Source organism: Trichechus manatus, unplaced genomic scaffold (genome assembly GCF_000243295.1).
Source record: "Trichechus manatus latirostris isolate Lorelei unplaced genomic scaffold, TriManLat1.0 scaffold00015, whole genome shotgun sequence".
NCBI lineage: Eukaryota > Metazoa > Chordata > Mammalia > Sirenia > Trichechidae > Trichechus > Trichechus manatus.
Window position 1 is genome coordinate 15,969,577 of NW_004443951.1, and position 18,846 is coordinate 15,988,422.

Genomic DNA, 18,846 nt, shown 5'->3' on the forward strand with positions numbered 1-18,846 from the left:
GCAGTTCTACCCTGCCGTATAGGGTCACTATGAGTTGGAATCAAGTCAGAATCGACTCAGCGGCAATGGGTTTACCTGCCCGAGCCTTGGGGCAGGAACTTGTTTCACCTGTGGTTGGACCCCCCACATTGTGGGACCACACTCATCAACCTGTTTCTCCTTTCCAAGCCCGCAGACTCCTGAACGACACCCCAACCCCCTTCTAACACCCTCACCAGCAGAATGCGTTCTGCTGACACCTGTCAGTTCATCTTAACAGGACCTTACAGAAATTCACAGTACTGTACAAATTTACAAACCCTGTAACTATAAAGCAAACATTCAGGTCTGCTCAATAATTGTTTGGATTTTGACAGATTTACAGAGTAAGTAGCAATCGAATTAGAAACTTTATTTTATAAGCAATTATCAGGTTTAATGCACTCCCTGATGAAAACCCGAGGCTTTGCAAAAATGACAAATGCCAGGTCACCCCTGTCACCTCCTTCAAGATCTCCCAAGTTTATGGCCAAGTAAAATAACAAGGGGGTAGGAATCCAGTTCCCACAGAACTCATCAGACTGGCACCTGCATGCAGCGATCAAGAAACAAGGCAATGGATGAGAAAACAAACTGCCCAGTGACTGGTGTCCCCCGAGGCAGGGCGTGTAGGTGCAATGTGACTTGAGGAAGAGTCCTCTCCCTCACCCTCCTCGGCAGGGGCTGCCTGTAGCCCATCTGATGCCCACAATGACCTTGCCACTTTCATTCTGTCAGATAAAAATTTTCAGCACTTCCATGATTTCCCTGCAATCCTAGTAAGTTATCACCATTAAAAAATAATAATAAAGCTTAAAAATATCACTTACGTTACCAGAGTTAGTCATGATTTATTGATGGGAATTTCAATTCCGTGATTTCAGAGTCAGGGGAGCTGCTTCCACTTCTGTCACTGTAGGTGTCCCTGATTAGAATTCAGACGGTTTATTCATCATCTCCCACAAAAACTTAACTTCCCCGTTTCTGTAGTCACCATTCCTATAGGGACCTTTGTTTGTACACAGCAAGATTAGAAAGACTTCTGACTCCACTCCATATTTAGCGTGAGGCTGTACGGGGATTTTCTTCTAATTACTAAAGAGACACACTCAATTTAAACTTCAGGCATGGTACCCTAACCATCAACTCAGAGAAACTAACTGGTTTCTGATAAAGGTAGCAATGGGGCATGATCCCCCAAGGGTGTGATCTACACCCAGTGAAAAACCACAGCCCCCTAACATGGGCCACAAGGTCCCACTTGCAAATGTGATCAGGTAGCATCGAGGGAACCCAGATGCTGCAGGAGGGAGGCCTGGCCACAAGCCGAGGGGAGCACAGAGCAGCCTGAGCACACCCCAGGAAAGGAAACGTATGAGAGTGTGAGAAGGCGCGCGTGACGCAGCCACGGACCCTGGGCAGGAACGACTCCCTGGTTCCCGTGGCTCTTCTTGTTAGTGACCAGGTGATGCCCTGTCACAATGGATTAGCGGCCACCTAAAGGACTGAAAGGAGCCCCGGTGGTGAAGTGGTTACGTGCTTGTCTGCTAACCGGAAGGTCGGCGGCTCAAACCCACCAGCCTCTCTGCCAGAGAAAGATGTGGCAGTCTGCTTCTATAAAAATTTATAGCTTTGGAAACCCTATGGGGCAAGTCTACTCTGTCCTACAGGGTCGCTATGAGTCAGAATCAACTCAATGGCAATGGGTCTGGCTTTTGGCTTTTTAAAGGACTGGAGAAGATGAGAAGCTGGTGACTGAGTGACCAGTGACCCACCTGGGCGAGAGCCGGCAGCCTTTCTGGAGGTAATGTGGGAGTCTCCCTACGGAGGCCAGGAGGAGGCCAAAATAGGGCGGGGAAGGCTTGATAGGTCTGGACAGGAACTCAGGGTGGTACTGAACCCCAACAAAAAAAGGATGATCTGAAACAGAAATTCAAAAGCAACAGCTCCATTATGAATGTTATGCACAGAAGGTAAAAAGCAGGAGAAAAAAATCTTGTTAAATTTTCCCATTTCCAACGACCCTACGTTATTCAAAAATAAAGTCTTAATTTGCATATAGGTAAAAGTAATCGCAAAACACGGGAGATTTATGCCCTTTCCTCCAGCTGAAAGGTCTTCTCTCCTGGTTCCCGCTCCCTGCTTTCCTAGCCCCCATGACTTCCAAAGGACTGGGTCATGCAGTTCCTGTGAGATCTGAAGGGGCTCTAAAACCAAGTCCAACCTCTCATTTCAGAACAAGGAACTGAGACCCAGAGGTTAAACAGCTGCCCAAGAAAAATCATGGTACAAGGATGAACCCTCCCAGGGCTCCAGAAACCTCATTCACCAAGGCCCTTCCCCTCACAAGACCGCTGCTTCCTAATTCCGTCAGGTCATGGGCACACCTTACATTCTTGTATTTTCCCATGTGCCAAGAAAACTTACTAAATTTTCCATTAAATACAACTGCCCAAGTAATCACCTTCCAACTCCACAATTTCCATTCTTTCTCCTCCAACATCTTGGCCAACAAACTTCAAGCCTTGCTCTTCCAAACACTTTTTCAAGACTGGATTTACCTGTTGAAGCATGAAAAATAATTTTGCTGGTCTCTCAGCTTATTGTGTTTCCAGAGTAAGAGAAAGGAAAACATTTTAAAGGTCACAAGGCTCAAATCCTCACCTCAAATCTGTGGCGGTGCCTCTCCTCCAAGAACTCCGGATCTCCATAGAGTTTTCCTGGCAAACAAGCAGTTTAATGTAAAGAACCCTCATTTCACCACATAATGTGTTCACAACCAGACCCTGCGTCCCAGTTTATGTTTATCATATACACAGCCAGGCTTGCGAAGGCTAGGTCTATGCTTCTCCTAACAACGAGTACCAGCTTTTAAGAGCATGATTTAGACTAATTCTTGGGCTTCTGACTCTTTCTGAGCACTCTAAGAAAATTCGTAACAGACACAGACTTTTCCCACCGCCTTCGAACACATGATCACTAAAGTACAAAGCACTACTCTGCTGGAAGCTGCCTTGGGAAACAAATCAGAAAGTACCAGAAGGCCAAAGCCCTGAGAGTGACCTGGGGAAGGCAGACATGTTAAGAGCTACACAGATGACGCTCAGGGCCAGCACCACACGGTCCAAGTCAGGGCCTCACAGCCATCGACGATGACCGGTGACTGTGGGTGAACAAGCACTGCAGTTGCAAACGGGCTGCTTATACCGATTGATTCATGGACACCTGGTGAGATCCCCAAACCACACATAAGAGTTGAAAATTTCAGGACTGGAAGATCATCTACTCAATGAGTCTCAAACTATACTGCTGTGAAACCCCCAGACAGACACGGGTGCTACTGCTAACAAATTAAAGGTGGAATTATCCCAGGGGGCAAGAAAAAAAAAAATCTGGCTAAATAGAGTATTTTTCTTAAATATTTTTCTCCCCCAATTTTTCCTAAATCTTTAGCATCTATTACTACTCTAATAAATCTATTTATATTGAACTATATGAAATTGCCATCTCTGTGGGACAAACACGGTCAAATATTGGCAATTTCATATAGTTCAACCTAACAGTATAAGGAAGAAACAGATTACAATGGATTCAACCTAACTGCCTCATTGTAGTGAGTGAGTCATCCATAACCATTGTGCCTCAGGTCCCTATCTGCGTAGCCAATGACCTTTCCCAGACCCATACTGCTTCTTTAGCTATCACAGCGCATTTCAAAAGAGCATAAACAGGAGGGGAATAAAAAGAACTTCAAAAGAAAGAGGGAAACCAAAAAAGCCAGCCTGGTCCTTCAGAGCCATGGCATCAGCCCGAGACATGAATCTCAGATGCGCCGAGCTAAAGGCCCAGACTGGCACAAGGCAGCTCTTACTCATGACCGAGTTCTTGGTCTGGAATAGGGTTCTCCTCTTGCCCAGCCTCATGGTTCCACCCATCTGCCCAGGATTGTGCTCTGGCATGTCTATGACCTGGAGGTGTTCAGAAAACACACATGGAAAAACCAAACTCTGCTTCTGTTACGAGACAGACTGCCTCGTGAATGAACTAAGCCAGCAAGTAGGTTCTTATTTCCTGGCCTTATAAGAGATGCTTTGTCACAGGGGAAAGCGGCCCCATTATGTTAAAACCTCTGTTGGGTAGGGAGTTCCCGCTTCAGCCTGTCCTCGTGGTCTGCAGGACTGGGCACAGCTCCCTCTGCTGGCCATTCCCGCCTCCAACACTGTGGATCACCAGTGCGGCTGGAGGACAGCACATCCAGTGAAGACTAGCACAGCAGAGTGGGTCTGAGACTAATCAGTGACCAGTTGCCTTCAAGTCGATTCCAACTCATGGTGACTCCATGTGTGTCAGAATAAAACTGAATTCCACAGGGTTTTCAACGGCTGATTTTTTGGAAGTAGATCGCCAGGCTTTTCTTCCAAAGCACTTCCCAGGGATCCAGTATAACACTGTATGTGTTATACTCTAACACGTCTGTCTCCTCCACCAGATGATGAGCTTCTCTAAGGCAAGGGATGTTCATCTCCAGTTGGCTATGCCTGCAGCAGGGCTAGCAGCCAGCCATCCGTCTGTGGAATGGACGACTGAGGGAGCGGGTGGGCCCAGGTCAGCTCACAGGCCAGTGCTCCTCTGAGCACCTGGTGACCTTCAGGACCTTCTCTGGGCCCTGTTCCCCCACCACCCCAAGGCACCACACTTCAACACCTGTACTCTTCTCCTCCCGAGTCTTAGTATCTACAAAGCTCAACGGATACATATTGATGCTGTTGAAGCTCCGTGAGATCAAGAACTTCCCCGTTTTGTTTATCACACTGTCCCTACTCTCAAGAACAGTCCCAGTTGATATCTGTTAAATGCTGGGAAAAACTAAATGCCCTTTCCACGTCTGTCATCCCTGCGTTGAGGATTCAGAGATGAATAATGGCACTGTACCTACCCCTGTGAGCCTTGCCAACCCAGCAGGCTGAGCAGGGCCACTCCTCTGGCAGATTTAACAGCAAGTATGTTGTTTTGAGAGAGGCCTGGTGGTGCAGTGGTTAAGCACTCGGCTGCTAACCAAAAGGTCGGTGGTTGGAACCCAACAGCCACTCCACGAGAGAAAGATATGGCAGTCTGCTTCTGTAAAGATTTACACCCTTGAAACCCTACGTGGCAGTTTTACTCTGTCCTATAGGCTCACTAAGAGTAGGAACCGAGTCAATGGCAACAGGTTTGTCTTCTTGTTTTGGTTTATGTTGTTGGTGTTAGTTGCCGTCGAGTTGATTCTGACTCATGGCGACCCATGTGTGCAGAGGAGAACCGCTACACAGAGTTTTCAAGGCTGTGACCTTTCGGAAGCAGATCGCCAGGCCTGTCTTCTGAGGCTCCTCTGGGTGGGATCCAACCGCCAGCCTTTCAGCTAGTAGTCTACCGCCTAACCATCTGCACCACCCCGGGAAGTACGCCCACCCAGGAAAGCTTCACTTACTCTTAAACAAATTAGTGTTATAGTCCAGCAATTTCTTAATAATATGCCTCTCTCTCAAGGTTGCTGGGATTAAATGAATGAATATATATATAAATACAGAGAACACTGCCTGGCACATATAAGTGCCTACATAAGTGTTTCATATCAATAGCATTACAAGTGCTCCTGGGAGCTGAGGAGCTGGGATGGAGAATTATTTTGATCAGGAATCCCCTCTAGTTGGCTATGGTGGTACCCATCTTAAAAGTTTTCTGTGGCAACTTGGGAAGAGTACTGAAGAATTAGATAATGAAGAATAAGTTTTTCCTCTCCAGTAAGCCTAAAAGAGCAAACTCAGGGTTCTCTGGGATGGACCCAAGTGGTCTCCTTTCCTGTCTCCAACCCTCAGTCACTTCCGTAACTGGCCCTTCCACACCTTCTAAGTCGTTCTGAGATTCAAACACTTGACTCACCACGGGGTGACTTGTCTTAGGGTCAAACTCTGTAGAATTGGCATCTAAAAAATCAAAATACCTGTGTTAGGAAATAGTCACAAACAAAACTGATTATTTAATAGTTTCATTCCTAAGCTCTGAATCAAAACTGCCCTCCACAGTTTAGTCATTCAATAACTAAAACAAAAACTAGAGCAGCGTTTTTAAGACTTAAAATATTCCACACACAAACTCAGTCAATGTTTTCTATTGAATCTGTACCTCTCTGGGAGGTCAAGCAGTATGAAATGGGGAGGCCAAACCCAATGGCATAACCTAATAATCTTTATTTAAATAATGCATCTTTGTGACAGTCCTGGTATCACTGTCTTAGTTTTCCACTTTTTGTTTCAGACTATCTCGCCAAGATGGTTAAGTACTATTTCATCTCCACTTCTTTCATCCTTAGCATCCAACACACTGCCTTACTCACTTGCCTCGCTCAATAGCAAAATCAGAAATTCACTGATTTCAAAATCCAAACAACCTTTCCATCCATTACTGAACTACCCATCTAACCATAAGCAAAACCACTGAAGACTAAAAGGAAAAGAATCCATTTCCCGGTACTGTCTGTCTGGTTCTTTCTGTGTGAATGGTAGGTATTGTTCCTCTCCTGGGCCTGAATCAGGGCCAAGTCTCAACTGAAGGGTAAGCTTCAGTGGGAGGCAGGAGAATCATGGCTGGGGAGGGTCCAGGGTGCCTGGAAGGCCAGCTCTGGGGTGCTGGGTGGTAAGACAGTGCCTGCCAGGAGCTAAGAAACCAGAAACCAAAGGACACGCTGCCTACAAAACTGAGCTACTGGCCCCTTAGGGGTACTGTGAAACAGCCTTAGAAAAAATGCAAAAGGCGAACCCAGCCTTAAGAGCAAGCTGGCCACAGAGAATCACCTGTACTTTGTAAAGCCAGTACATTCCTTCAGTTCTCCTAGAACTTAGAAGGTCTCTCTAAAAATCTAGTATTTGTCATTTGGGCTAAAGAGAATAAAGGGGCTGTGGCAGACTATAACATGAGTGGTCCCATGAACCACACCCTTGTGCAGTCCCCTTCCACACTGACAGTGGGCTTGGCCACATGACTTGCCTGCACGTTGAGCCTGTCATTTTGAAAGCTAACCACCATGTTGTGAAGCAGCTTGGGCTGAACTAGCAAATGATGAACTGCCGCATGGGAAGACCATCGTGATGTCCCTGGCTGAATGCAGGGAAAGAGTGATGGCAGATATACCACGTGGAGCAGAGAAACCGTCCCACCGAGTCCGGTCAACCCCGAGAACACTGAGAAATACTAAATCACTGTTGTATGAAGCCGCTGTGTTTGGAGGTGGTCTGTTATGCAGTAATACACAGCTAGCTAGGTGAAGAGCTGTTATTAGTGAGCATTTCCTATTTGCCAGGCAGTGTGCTGACGACTATTTACATGAATTATTTCACTTGTTTATTACAACCACATGAAGTAGGTGCCATTGTTATCCCCATTTGACACAGAGGGGAAGAAAAAAAAGGCCCAGAGAAGATAAGGGGGCAGGGAAACTAGAGTCCTGGAAATGGAACAACCAGAACACAATTAAAGAGAATGTTGACACATTGTGAAGAAGGTAGCTAATGTCACTGAACAATTGGTGTGGAAACTGTCAATTGGAGACCTGTGTAAACTTTCACCAAAAACATAAATATTTAAATTAAAAAAAAAAGGCCCAAAAAGGCTACGTAAACTGCCTAAAACACCAAATAAATTATCGTTTTGAGTCAGAATTTGAGCTCAGGTCTGATAGCTCCAAACCCCAAGTTCACAATGACTGAACCTCACTTAGGCTGGTTTTCTCACCAGGCACTGGCTCAGTGATGGTGGCCATGGTAACAACAGTGATTCAGGGGCAGAAGCTAGCTGTGTGCTCGGCTGTGCTCCTCCTTCCTGTGCTGTCAGCTTTGAGGAGCCAGGCTTTGCCTCCATAAACACGGTAGCCTCCCTGTGCTGCAGCCAGTGAGGCACCGAGAAAGCAGGCCTGTCCTCTTCCACTGCTCCCACTGCCCAATGTGCAACAGGCTTCCCGCCCTTCCAGGGAAAATGTGAGCAGGAACTTAAAGCAGTCTAATATTAGTCACAAGTTTTTAAACGGACACTCACCTTGCCATCCCAGCACATTTCTTGAGAATTCAACCACTGCCAGCTGCATTCCTAAGCACACACCTTCCGAGTGGAGACAAAAACAAAAGAAGCTCCATTGAAAAGGCAGCTCGCACATTTCTGTCCAGCCTGCTGCGGGCTCTGTGCCCCATCTGTTCACAGAACTACAATCACGATCACACTCCCATCATTCCCTGCTATAAACAATCACTCCCTGCTGTCAGGCGTTATCTATACCAGATCCAAAAACTGGATCTAAGTGTATACGGGGCTTTCAAGTTTTGAAAAATTATTCCATTTTATAGATAAGCAATGTCCTTTTCAGCACGTAAAAATTCAAGTTAAGAAAACCTCTCATTATGTGCCCACTCACAACTGATCAAGGTGAAAATCAAAATCTACAGCACCAGGAAGCATCCTAAATCATGCTGTCCAATTACAGTCAGCTAGTGTGCCAAGTAAGGAGGTTAAAAAACTCGATCTCATAAATGGTCAAATAGTTGGAGTCCATCAGTGGACAGGATTTCCTAATTGATATTTCATTCCACCTAAAATTCCATGACATCTGCATGTAGCTCACAAGCTTGTCCATTTTAAAGGTGAGTTTGAATTTCTCCCAAACAGAACCAAAACGGCTTCACTTAGCTGCTATCTAAAAAGATGGCATCTATAGTTTGTTTCAGTGGCCTTCCAGTTTTACATATGGGCACCCAAGTAGCACCTTCTCTTGCTCTTTCTACTCAGGCTGATGAGTGCACTGCATAGCTCCTTACCCAAAAAAGGCTTTTTCTGTTTTCGAGCCCAGGCGATTGCTTGGATTTTTCCTTCTGTTCCTCGAACACCAAACCCTCCTGGAACCAGCACTCCACTGCACAACAGAACAAACCACATGGCAGCTCCCCCTGCCACCAGTTCAGCTTGCAATACACACCTATGTTACCAAGACACTCATGCCATGAAGTTACTCCACAGATTTTGTGGCTGGGACTGTGTTATTTAAAAACTGCCAATGAGCTGTATGCAAACACTATGGACTTAAAAAAGCATAGATTCTTAATAACATTAGAAAATGCTTATAACAAATGGAAAAAAAAACCAGTATACATAATAAAAATATATATATACTGCACAATTAATGTTTGCCCCAGGCACTGATTCTTTCATAATTTTAAATTTATATTAATATCATTTATTTTACCTCTTGGCTTTAAGTGCCCCCCCTTTATTATCCAGCATGCTGGAATAGGAACAGGAAGGGGACCTTCCACGCCAGCTCAGTCTGCCAAACTGACCAAGTCTCAGTAATAGCTGTAGTGGGTCCGTAACATTCAATTGATTAATAAAATAAACCTATTCCTAATTTTTTTACTATTATAAATAATAGCTGCCACAAGTAAATGATTTATGAGAGTCACTGATGGGTACTCATCAAATGTTCTGGATGGGAAATCTTTAAATAAGCCTTATCAGTCGACACATAGAGCACAGTATACCAATAAAATCAGGACAAGTTTTCTTCATATTCAACTATATTGGTAAGCTGTATTTTTTTAAGGCTTAAATCATACAGTATATAGTCTTTTCAATAATTAAAAATATTTAAACAAGTAGATTACTTACTTCTGGGACACAATGATCTCATATGAATGGTCAAACAGTTGGAGTCCGGAAGAGGACACGATTTCCTAATTGATATTTCATTCCACCCAAAATTCCATGACAACCACATTAGTTCACAAGCTTGTCCATTTTAAAGTTGAGTTTGAACTTCTCCCATATAAAAAAATAAAATAAAAACAGGAAACCAGAGACAGAGAACATGACTTACTGAGCACTGCAGAGCTTCTGCCATGCTTCGTGATAGCGGACAGGCTCTTCTTGTAAGGTGCTCGGCTCCAGGTCGGTAGAGTCTATGTACTGGGGGGGTTGGTCAGACAGGGGAGGAAGAAGCAGACTCATGACTCCCGAGCCACATTCTTTCACAATTTTAAAATAATTACCATCAATATTTCATCTACCTTAGTTTTAAAACAATAATTTTAATGTTTAAATTTAACTATAATTTTAAAATAAATTTTAAAATCTTTCTTATATTTTAAAATACAAGCGTTTCCTTGAAAATCATCTGACTGCCAAATCTAGCACTCTATTTGCTGCACACATGGTCAGCTTAGGCTCCCGTCTCAGCTAAGCCACTGGAATCAGCTCTCAAGTGTTCACTGTCCAAGAGACACTCTCCCCACTGCATCTCCGACACAGATTTTTAAAATCTTTTTTCCAATTTTACACAAGTATAATTTTACATACAATAAAAAACAAGCATTTTAAGTGGGCACTTCTGTGAGTTTTGTCAAATGTACATACACACCCCAGTCATCCCCGAAAGGAAGGTACTATCACTATCTCTTTTTAAAGATGAGGAAGCTGAGGCACAAAGAGGGTGCAGTAACTTGCCCAAGGTCACACAGCTCATAAGGGGTAGAGCCAGAATTTGGGCTGTCTGGCTCCAGAGTCCACACTCTGAACTTCAACACTCTATTGCCTTCTGTAGAGACCGGCAGGGCCACTGACCTCACATTCCACAGCTCAGCAGCTGCCCACCGCTTTACAGACCAGAACATAAGAACTACTACTGACTGAGTGCTGCCCACGTTCCAGGCACAAGCTGGGTGATCTGACACACATTTCAGAGAAAGCTCACCCATCTATGGGATGAATATTATTACTCCCACCTTACAGATGAGGAAAATGGCACCAGCACAGGTTAAGAAGGGGAACCCAAAGCATCTCAAAGACTCAAGGCCTCAAAGGTGTGGCCTCAGAGTCACTAGGCATCTAGAATGGTTTCTAGGCAGTGCCTTCAACCGTGCAACGTGCCTCTGACCCATTTCCACAGGTGATTTTATTTGGTCCCTGATATTCAGATACAAGCATTCACTCTCTCTCAGTGTCTACTCTGACCATGCCTCCCCTTCATCCTTTCCTGAAAATGCCATACCACCGTCTTAAAGTCAGGAGCCAACCACAAACCTTTTTATCCCTAAGAAGAAATTCTGAGCTCAAAAGTATGAAGCAAAAATGCACACAGCATCCACCAGTATGGAGACTGCCTCCCTGCTGGCCCCTGGGCTGCACCCGCGCCATCCCTCCTCACCTTGATTTCCAATTTGTGGTTGATGGCCAGTGCAGAGTGCTCCAGAGCTTTAGTGACAGAGGCATACGAGTCAGAGAACTTGGTGTATTTGCCCACGAGGGCAATAGAGCAGGTCTCCAGCAAGCGATCATATCTACCAAACACCGGTCAAAAAACACCCATTTACTTAGAATGTACACAACCTCATGAGATCAAACTTGCTTTTTAAGAAGACAAACACATTGGGAAGAATATAATGGGAGTGGATATTAACTGAGTTCTATGCACAGACCAGTAAACTGGAAGCAATTTTCAGATCAACATGGCAGGCTTTTAAAGAAGGATTTCAGAACCTGTTATAGAGACTAGTTCAAAATTTTTCATACAAATTGGTTAAAAAAAAAAATCTCTAAGGGTAAAAAAAATTAACAGGCATGAAGAGACAATTCACAAGAGTTAATGTGATTGGTAAACCAATATAAAGAAAATGATTTAGCCCAGCTAGTAAATCAAGAGAAATACAAATTAAAAGAAAATGTATCTTATAACCCTTAAATCAACCAAAAATCTCAAAAAGTAGGAACATTTAAATGCTGACAGGTGTAGAAACTGTTACACTACCCAGTTCCTTCTAAAAAGAAATTGAGTAACATATACTAAGAGTCATACAAGCCATTGTGTTTTTCAGTTCAGGAATTCAACATGTAGGAATTTATCCAAATGGTATAAAACAGTCCAAAGGGTTAAAAATAACAACTACATACATAAATGATTACAGCACCAAACTTCCAACAGCAAATCATCTCAAATTCTTTATGGAACAAGGTAGAACATGAACAAAATTTAACAGAAAATAGAATCTGAAAAACCGTCAACAACCTAAGTGCCTACAAAAGAAACGAACAGTCAAATAAATTATGGGGCAGCCACATAATAGAATATTCTATACTCATTAAAAGTGGTAATTATGAAGTATAATTAGTAACAGAGCAAAATGCTTGTAATGTTTTATAAAAAAAGATCACAAAACTGTGTGCCATTTTTGTAGCTTCATAAAGATATGCATGTAAATGGACAAAGACCGAACAGGCACAGGTCAGAGCAATGGAAGGAGTGCTCCTTCCCCAAGTGCTTATTATCATCATAGTAATTTAGCAACTAAAACCAGGCACCCGCACTGCTCTGAAACACCGCGTGCAGATCTCTGATGTGGATGATGAGGCAACATGAGGGCATCACAGAGCTTTAAAAGAGGAAAGTGGAGTGGGGACAGTCCTTGAAGTAATGAGTTTGGGCAGCAATAATGAGAGAAGGGAATCCCTGGGTGCTGCAAATGGTTAAATACTCGTTGCTACCTGAAAGGTAGGCAGTTAGAATCCACCCAGAAGAAAGGCCTGGCGATCTACCTCTGAGAAAAAAAAAAAATCGGCCATTGAAAACCCTATGGAGCACAGTTTTACTATGACACACAGACAACTGCCACAAGTTGGAAACGACTCCGCGGTAATGGCTTTTTTTTTTTCTCTTCTCAGTAAGAGAAGACCGGACACCTCTGGTATGGGTGTGCAGCATGTTCCCAAACACAGAGTGCTCCAGCCACGGTAAACCCAGAAAGCAGAGCCTGCTCGTCTGGGGCTTCGGGTGTGCGCGCTAGCCCACTGCACTGGGACGCCTGTTTGAATTGATTTTCCAGCTGATGAGAGACAAATGTGATAGAAAGTAATCTGAACTTGCTGTCTGGAGACCTGGGACCTGGCCCCAGCTCTAACAGGATTCCCTCATCCATGAAGCAACTTCATGACAGCTAAGAGTCCTTCTAACAATCATAACATCTCTTACCATTAAGACCTTTTCCAACATGTGTTGACAGCAGAAATGCTGAAGTGCAACAGCAAGAGTTGAATTCCCCGAGGCCTTACAAGCAAGAGAAGTAAGGCTTGTCCCCCAGCTCCTCACTGAGGCATACCTGTCAGCCATCTCCTTCCACTTCATCAGCATTTTTCGTGGCTGCCTCTCAATAGGAAGATCGAGTCTTCGAAGAAAATAATCTACAACCCCTTGCTCTTCTAATAACAAGGGGACTCGGTAGATGGATGAGACATCATGGACACAGATGACCTGTTTAAAAAAAAGGAAAAAGGTTATTTAATAAAAATGAACAAAAACTAACTGGCCTTATAGCCTCCTACTGGCTGTATATCCTTGGGAAAATATCCATTCTCAATTTGAAAACAGAAGAAAGACCAATTTCTAGCAAAATGTAAATGACCAAAACCAACTCAAAAAGAATAGAATGTAAAAAGTCACAAACCAAACCACAAATGGTAGTTAAAAAAAAAAAAAAAAAAAACCTCATGGCCAAGTAGGATCTGTCCCGAGAACGCGTGCTGGCACAGGAACAGTGGTTGTCAGTCTCAGCTGTTCACTGGAACCACTTGGCGAGCTTATAAAAACCCAAAGTCTACCCTGCACCCCTGGCCACTTAAATCAGAATCCCTGGGGTGGGAGGCAGACATTGGATTTTTTTGTTTTTGTTTTTACTATGCTTTAGATGAAGGCTTACAGAGCAAACTGGTTTCTCATTAAACAAGTAATATACATATTGTTTCGTGACATTGGTTGCCAACCCCGCAACATGTCAACACTCTCCCCTTCTAGATCTTGGGTTCCCCATTTCCATTCATCCAGCCTTCCTGTTCCCTCCTGCCTTCTCATCTTTGCCCCTGGGCTGGTGTGCCCATTTAGTCTCATATACATGGTTGAGGTACGTGTATTACTGTTTGTTTTATGGGCCTGTCAAGTTTTTGGCTGAAGGGTGAACCTCAGGAGTTACTTCAGCACTGAGTTAAAAGGGTGTCTGGGGGCCATAATCTCAGGGTTTCTCTAGTCTCTGTCAGATCATAAGTCTGGTCTTTTTTTGTGAGTTTGAACTCTGTTCTACATTTTTCTCCAGCTCTATCCAGGACCCTGTGATCTCTGTCACAGCAGTCAGTGGTGGTAGCAGGGCACCATCTAGTTGTGCTGGACTCAGTCTGGTGGAGGCCATGGTAGTTGTGGTTCATTAGTCCTTTGGACTAATCTTTCCCTTGTTGTCTTTGGTTTTCTTCATTCTCCTTTGCTCCAGACGGGGTGGGACCAGTGGAGTATCTTAGATGGCCGCTCACAAGCTTTTAAGACCCCAGACGCTACTCACCAAGGTAGGATGTAGAACATTTTCTTTATAAACTTTGTTAGCCAATTGAGCTAGATGTTCCCCAAGACCATGGTCCCCAGCCCTCAGCTCAGTAATTTGGTCCCTCAGGGAATCTGGATGAGAAAACAGTATTTTTTAAAGCTCCTCAAGTGATTCCAGTGTACAGTCAAGTTTGAGAACCACCTGTTATAGATTGAATTGTGTCCCCCAAAATTATGTGTTATAAATCCTCCCCCTTACACCTGTGGCTGTAACCCCATTTGGGTATAGGGATTTATGTTAAGGAGGCCGTGTCAGTGTAGGGTGTATCTCAAGCCAATCACTTCTGAGATATAAAAGAGCAGATCAGGCACAGGAGCATGGAAGCACCAATGAAGAAAGACTGATGCCACATGAAGATCACTGAGGAACTGAAGAAGAGAATCTGAAAGAGACAAGGATTTTCCTTCAGAGCAGACAGAGCCTTCCCCTAGAGTTGGCACCTTGAATTCAGACTTCTAGCCTCCTAAACTGTGAGAAAATAAATTTCTAGTTGTTAAAGCCACCCACTTGTGGTATTTCTGTTACAGCCGCACTAACAAAGACACCACCACATTAGGAAATTTAACAGTACAATTTAAATATCCAATAACCTAGTCTCCAAATGCCTTGACCTTAGCTTCCCTTCCACACTCCTTCAACTAAACCTGACCAACACCACCACCTCAGCTTATCACTCCCTAGAATTTTCATACCAAGCACCCTGCTTAGATACATTACGGGTTCCAACATTTTGGATTTCCTGTATCACAGGTCTCCTCCATTTGCACAGGTAACAAAAAGACGAAAATATGTGTGACAGCCTACAACACCTTAGACAACTGGCACCAGCTACACAGTTGATAAGGTGGTCTTGGCCCTGAAGAAGCTCAGTCTGTTAGGAAGACAAACACAGACACCACAAACATTAAGGCGCAGTATGATACGCTCTGTCCCCGGGTGGTGCAAACAGTCAAGCACTTAGCTATTAACGAAAAGGCTGGTGGTTCAAGTCTGCTCAGAGGCACTTGGAAGAAAGGCCTGGCGATCTACTTCTGAAAAATCAGCCATGAGTCAGAATCAACTCGACTACTACTCGTACTGGTACGATAAGCTCATCACCAGCATGTATGAGACACACAGGCAGCCTTGAGAATAAAGCGATTAACTCTGAGGTTTGAGGTCGAGCAGGTTTGGCAAGTAAAGCTTTTCTAAAAATGCCATGGCCTAGCTGGGCCCTGAAGGATGAAAATGAAGAAGAGATTGTTAGACCAACAAGGAGAGGGGATACTGATTTCTCACAGAAATTAGCATGTGCAAAAGACATTTAGCATGGCAGAAGCATAAAGTACAGGGAACAAGGAGAAAAGAGGCAGGAGAGGTAAAGGTATGTTTAGGGAGGCGAAAGAAATAACGTTGAATCATAGAGCAAGTGGTATCAGGTCTTCCAGGAACTGTCTACCATCTCAAACTACAAAACAACAAGCCTCATCAAACTTGTTATGAGACTCAAAGACAATCAGAAGCAAAAAAGATCTACATGGAGATTGAACTGCTACTTACTTGTTCAGGTTCAACGTGGCAGTACATCGATATTTTCTTTTTCACAGATGTGTCCAGAGGATTTGAGCACCTGCACACAACCTAGCGGTAAATAAAACAAGTCAGTTTAGGTAGAAAGAAAGGATGGCAAAGTTGGGTTTTACTTCTGAATGAAATCAAAAGACACTGCATTGCTAAGATGGATTAAAATGTTAACAATGAGCGCAAGTAAACTACGAAAATGTAACACTTATTTTCAGAACATAAATTCCTAAACCCCAAATTCCAAGAGAATGGCAGTACATTAAACAGACAGATTAATGAACCACAAGAGCTAACTGGGGTTTTCCTCCTTCATTACTATTCCAAGGTAGGAAGGAAGAAATGAAGGCATGAGAGGGAGGTAAGGCATGGACAGTACAAGAACTCACACATGCCCATTAAGGAAATCTTGTAAAATAAAGCCCCAGTTCAGAGCTCTACCTATTTTCTCCACCATCAGTCATGATCAAAAGCAGGCCAAGACAACAAAAGTCCTGTCATGGAGGAGTAATTTGTATTAGATATGTAAGATCACACTGAAACCAGGAGATCAGGAAATCTTACCAGATCTGGGGAAAGCCCGAGCCCTCTGAGATCTCGGATACTATTCTGAGTGGGTTTAGTCTTCTGTTCCCTTGTTGAACTTGGCTATTTTACCAAAAAAAAAAAAAACTTAATTTCTCTATAATAAAGAATTTTCAACTACAACTTTTTCCTGAATACCTTTTAATAGGGAAATGGATAACTTGACCATTTACAGAATTTAATTTTAATTTTTGTCAAAGTTCCACATGCACATATTTTAGAATCAAATATAGTTCTACAAGGTTTGTCTTAAAGAACAGTGGTACCCAGTCTTCATCATCCCCTCCCATTTCCCAAACCCCAGAGGCACCCACTCTACAACTCTTTTAACTGATCCTTCTGGTACACTTTATCACTACTTCTTGACATTTAGTTTGGGATTATTTTCTATTGATTTCCCTGTTAGATGAGGATCCCACCCCCGTTCTTATTCGCCTGCCCCCACTACATGTACACCCTTCCTGTGTCTGTAGCCCCTATCTCAGGATTTTAGTTAGATCCCTCTGCAGGGTTTATGTACTTTTGAGTATTTAATTGGTATTCAGTTAAACCTTGTTCCATACTTTCTCTTTCTGGTCTAAATTTTTTGTTTTCCTTGACATTAGTAAATTTTTTATTGTTGTCATTTTGGTTTTGGTACTCTGAGTTTTCTATGTACTAATTTAGCTTTAGCCTCCCCTCACACTTTAATTGACAGATTTGCTAGGCATAAAATTCTTGGTTGGAAATCCTTTTCCCTTATAATTTTTAAAGAAATACCTTCACTATCTTTTAGCTTCCAGTATTGAAAAGCCCAATGCTCTTCTGATTCTTGATTTTTCTCTTTAGAGGCTTTTAGAATTTCTGCCCCGTTATTCTCAAATTTCATGATGATGTGCCTTGGTGTGTGTGTGTGGCATTTTTCATCCAGTATGATGGGCATTCAGTGGGCCCTTTCAATCTAGAACTCATCACCGGAAATTTCCTTGAATTGTTTTGATCAAGGGTCTGAAAATGCTTTCTGTAACAGGCCAGATAGCAAATATTTTAGGTTTTGTGGGCCATACAGTCTCTGTCATAACTACTCAACTCTGCTGCTGTAGTGCTAAAGCAACCATAGACAATACGGAAACAATATTTTCCTGGCTGTATTTTAATGAAATGCTACTTTGAAAAACAGCTGGAAGGCTGACTCCTGGTTCAGATTACCACTTCTCTGTTTCTCTCTTTGTATTTTCTGGAACTCCTATTATCTAGATGTTAGAACTCCTAGACTGGTTCTCTAATCTTCTTGTCTCTCCTACTTGCTAGAGTATTTCCTCAGCTTTCTTTAAGTTTTTCATTTCTGCTACCCAATTTTTAATATCTAAGAGTTATTTGTTGTTCTCTGAGTTCCTCTATGGCATCCAGGTCTCGTTTAATGGATGTAATTTCTCTCCTCTGAATTCTCTGAGGATGTTAATGGTAAGTGTTTTTTCTAAGTTTCCTGCTCCCTGCAGAGCCTCAGTTTCCGCTAATGTTTCTTTTTTTCTGGTTGTTTTGGTCTCTTACACGTTATAGATGCTTTCTCCAAACGTCTGGGGACCACTGGATGCCAGCTCATACTAAAGGCTGACTGGAAGTTCTCTGTAAATGCGTGGGTGTGTCGACTGGGGTCCCTGCTGTGGGGCAATCTGGCTGATGTGTTTCCCTTGGGAGTCCCTGACAGCAGGGCTGTTTCTCCTGGGCTAGTCAGATTCCCAGAGAAGAATCCTGCAATCTCTTTTGGGAACCAAGTGGCAGAAGACGGGGTGTCTCAACAGCATTAATCCTCATGTTTTGAGTTCAGTACTACTGCCCTCAACTGTCCCTAGTGCCTGCCTATCCAGAAACCCTCTCCATAGAAAAATCCTACAGTCCTCTGCCAAGGTGGGAGAGGGGCTGATGCCAGGCTGTACACATTAGAAGATGTGGGGTCTAACCGTTTCTGAAACAGCAGTTATGAGTCCCACCCTCGCCCCTGCTTACAGAAGTGCCTGGTGCTGCCAATTCCTAGGCCTTCTGGGGGTTCTACAGGGCAAACAGGGCTGCATCTCTACTTACCAGGATTCAGCCCCCCAGGTCCGCTAGGTCAGTTTCTACTTGTCCATCTACTTTCCAGCTTCCTAACTTTTTTTTTTTTCATTTATTTATTTTATTGTACTTCAGGTGAAGGCTTACAGAACAAATAGTTTCTCATGAAACAGTAGTACACATGTTGTTTTATGACACTGGTTAACAACCCCACAAC

At 43.5% G+C, this 18,846-nt stretch overlaps 1 protein-coding gene across 3 annotated transcripts in view; it reads right to left on the reverse strand.

The window, feature by feature from the left end:
- Nucleotides 1-18,846, reverse strand: part of CTPS1 (CTP synthase 1) — a 31,907-nt gene that overhangs the window by 1,803 nt on the left and 11,258 nt on the right. For all 3 annotated transcript variants that reach the window (XM_004371883.3, XM_023727162.1, XM_023727164.1), the window contains exons 6-18: nt 16,578-16,661; nt 15,993-16,073; nt 13,185-13,336; nt 11,240-11,372; nt 9,914-10,002; nt 8,859-8,953; nt 8,086-8,148; nt 5,938-5,981; nt 3,890-3,986; nt 2,683-2,738; nt 2,483-2,579; nt 1,794-1,938; nt 849-943 (exon numbers count right to left, since the gene is read on the reverse strand). In XM_004371883.3, coding sequence (XP_004371940.1) covers nt 859-943; nt 1,794-1,938; nt 2,483-2,579; nt 2,683-2,738; nt 3,890-3,986; nt 5,938-5,981; nt 8,086-8,148; nt 8,859-8,953; nt 9,914-10,002; nt 11,240-11,372; nt 13,185-13,336; nt 15,993-16,073; nt 16,578-16,661 — 1,221 coding nt within the window. In that variant the 3' untranslated portion in view covers nt 849-858. The remainder of the gene's footprint in view (nt 1-848; nt 944-1,793; nt 1,939-2,482; nt 2,580-2,682; nt 2,739-3,889; nt 3,987-5,937; nt 5,982-8,085; nt 8,149-8,858; nt 8,954-9,913; nt 10,003-11,239; nt 11,373-13,184; nt 13,337-15,992; nt 16,074-16,577; nt 16,662-18,846) is intronic.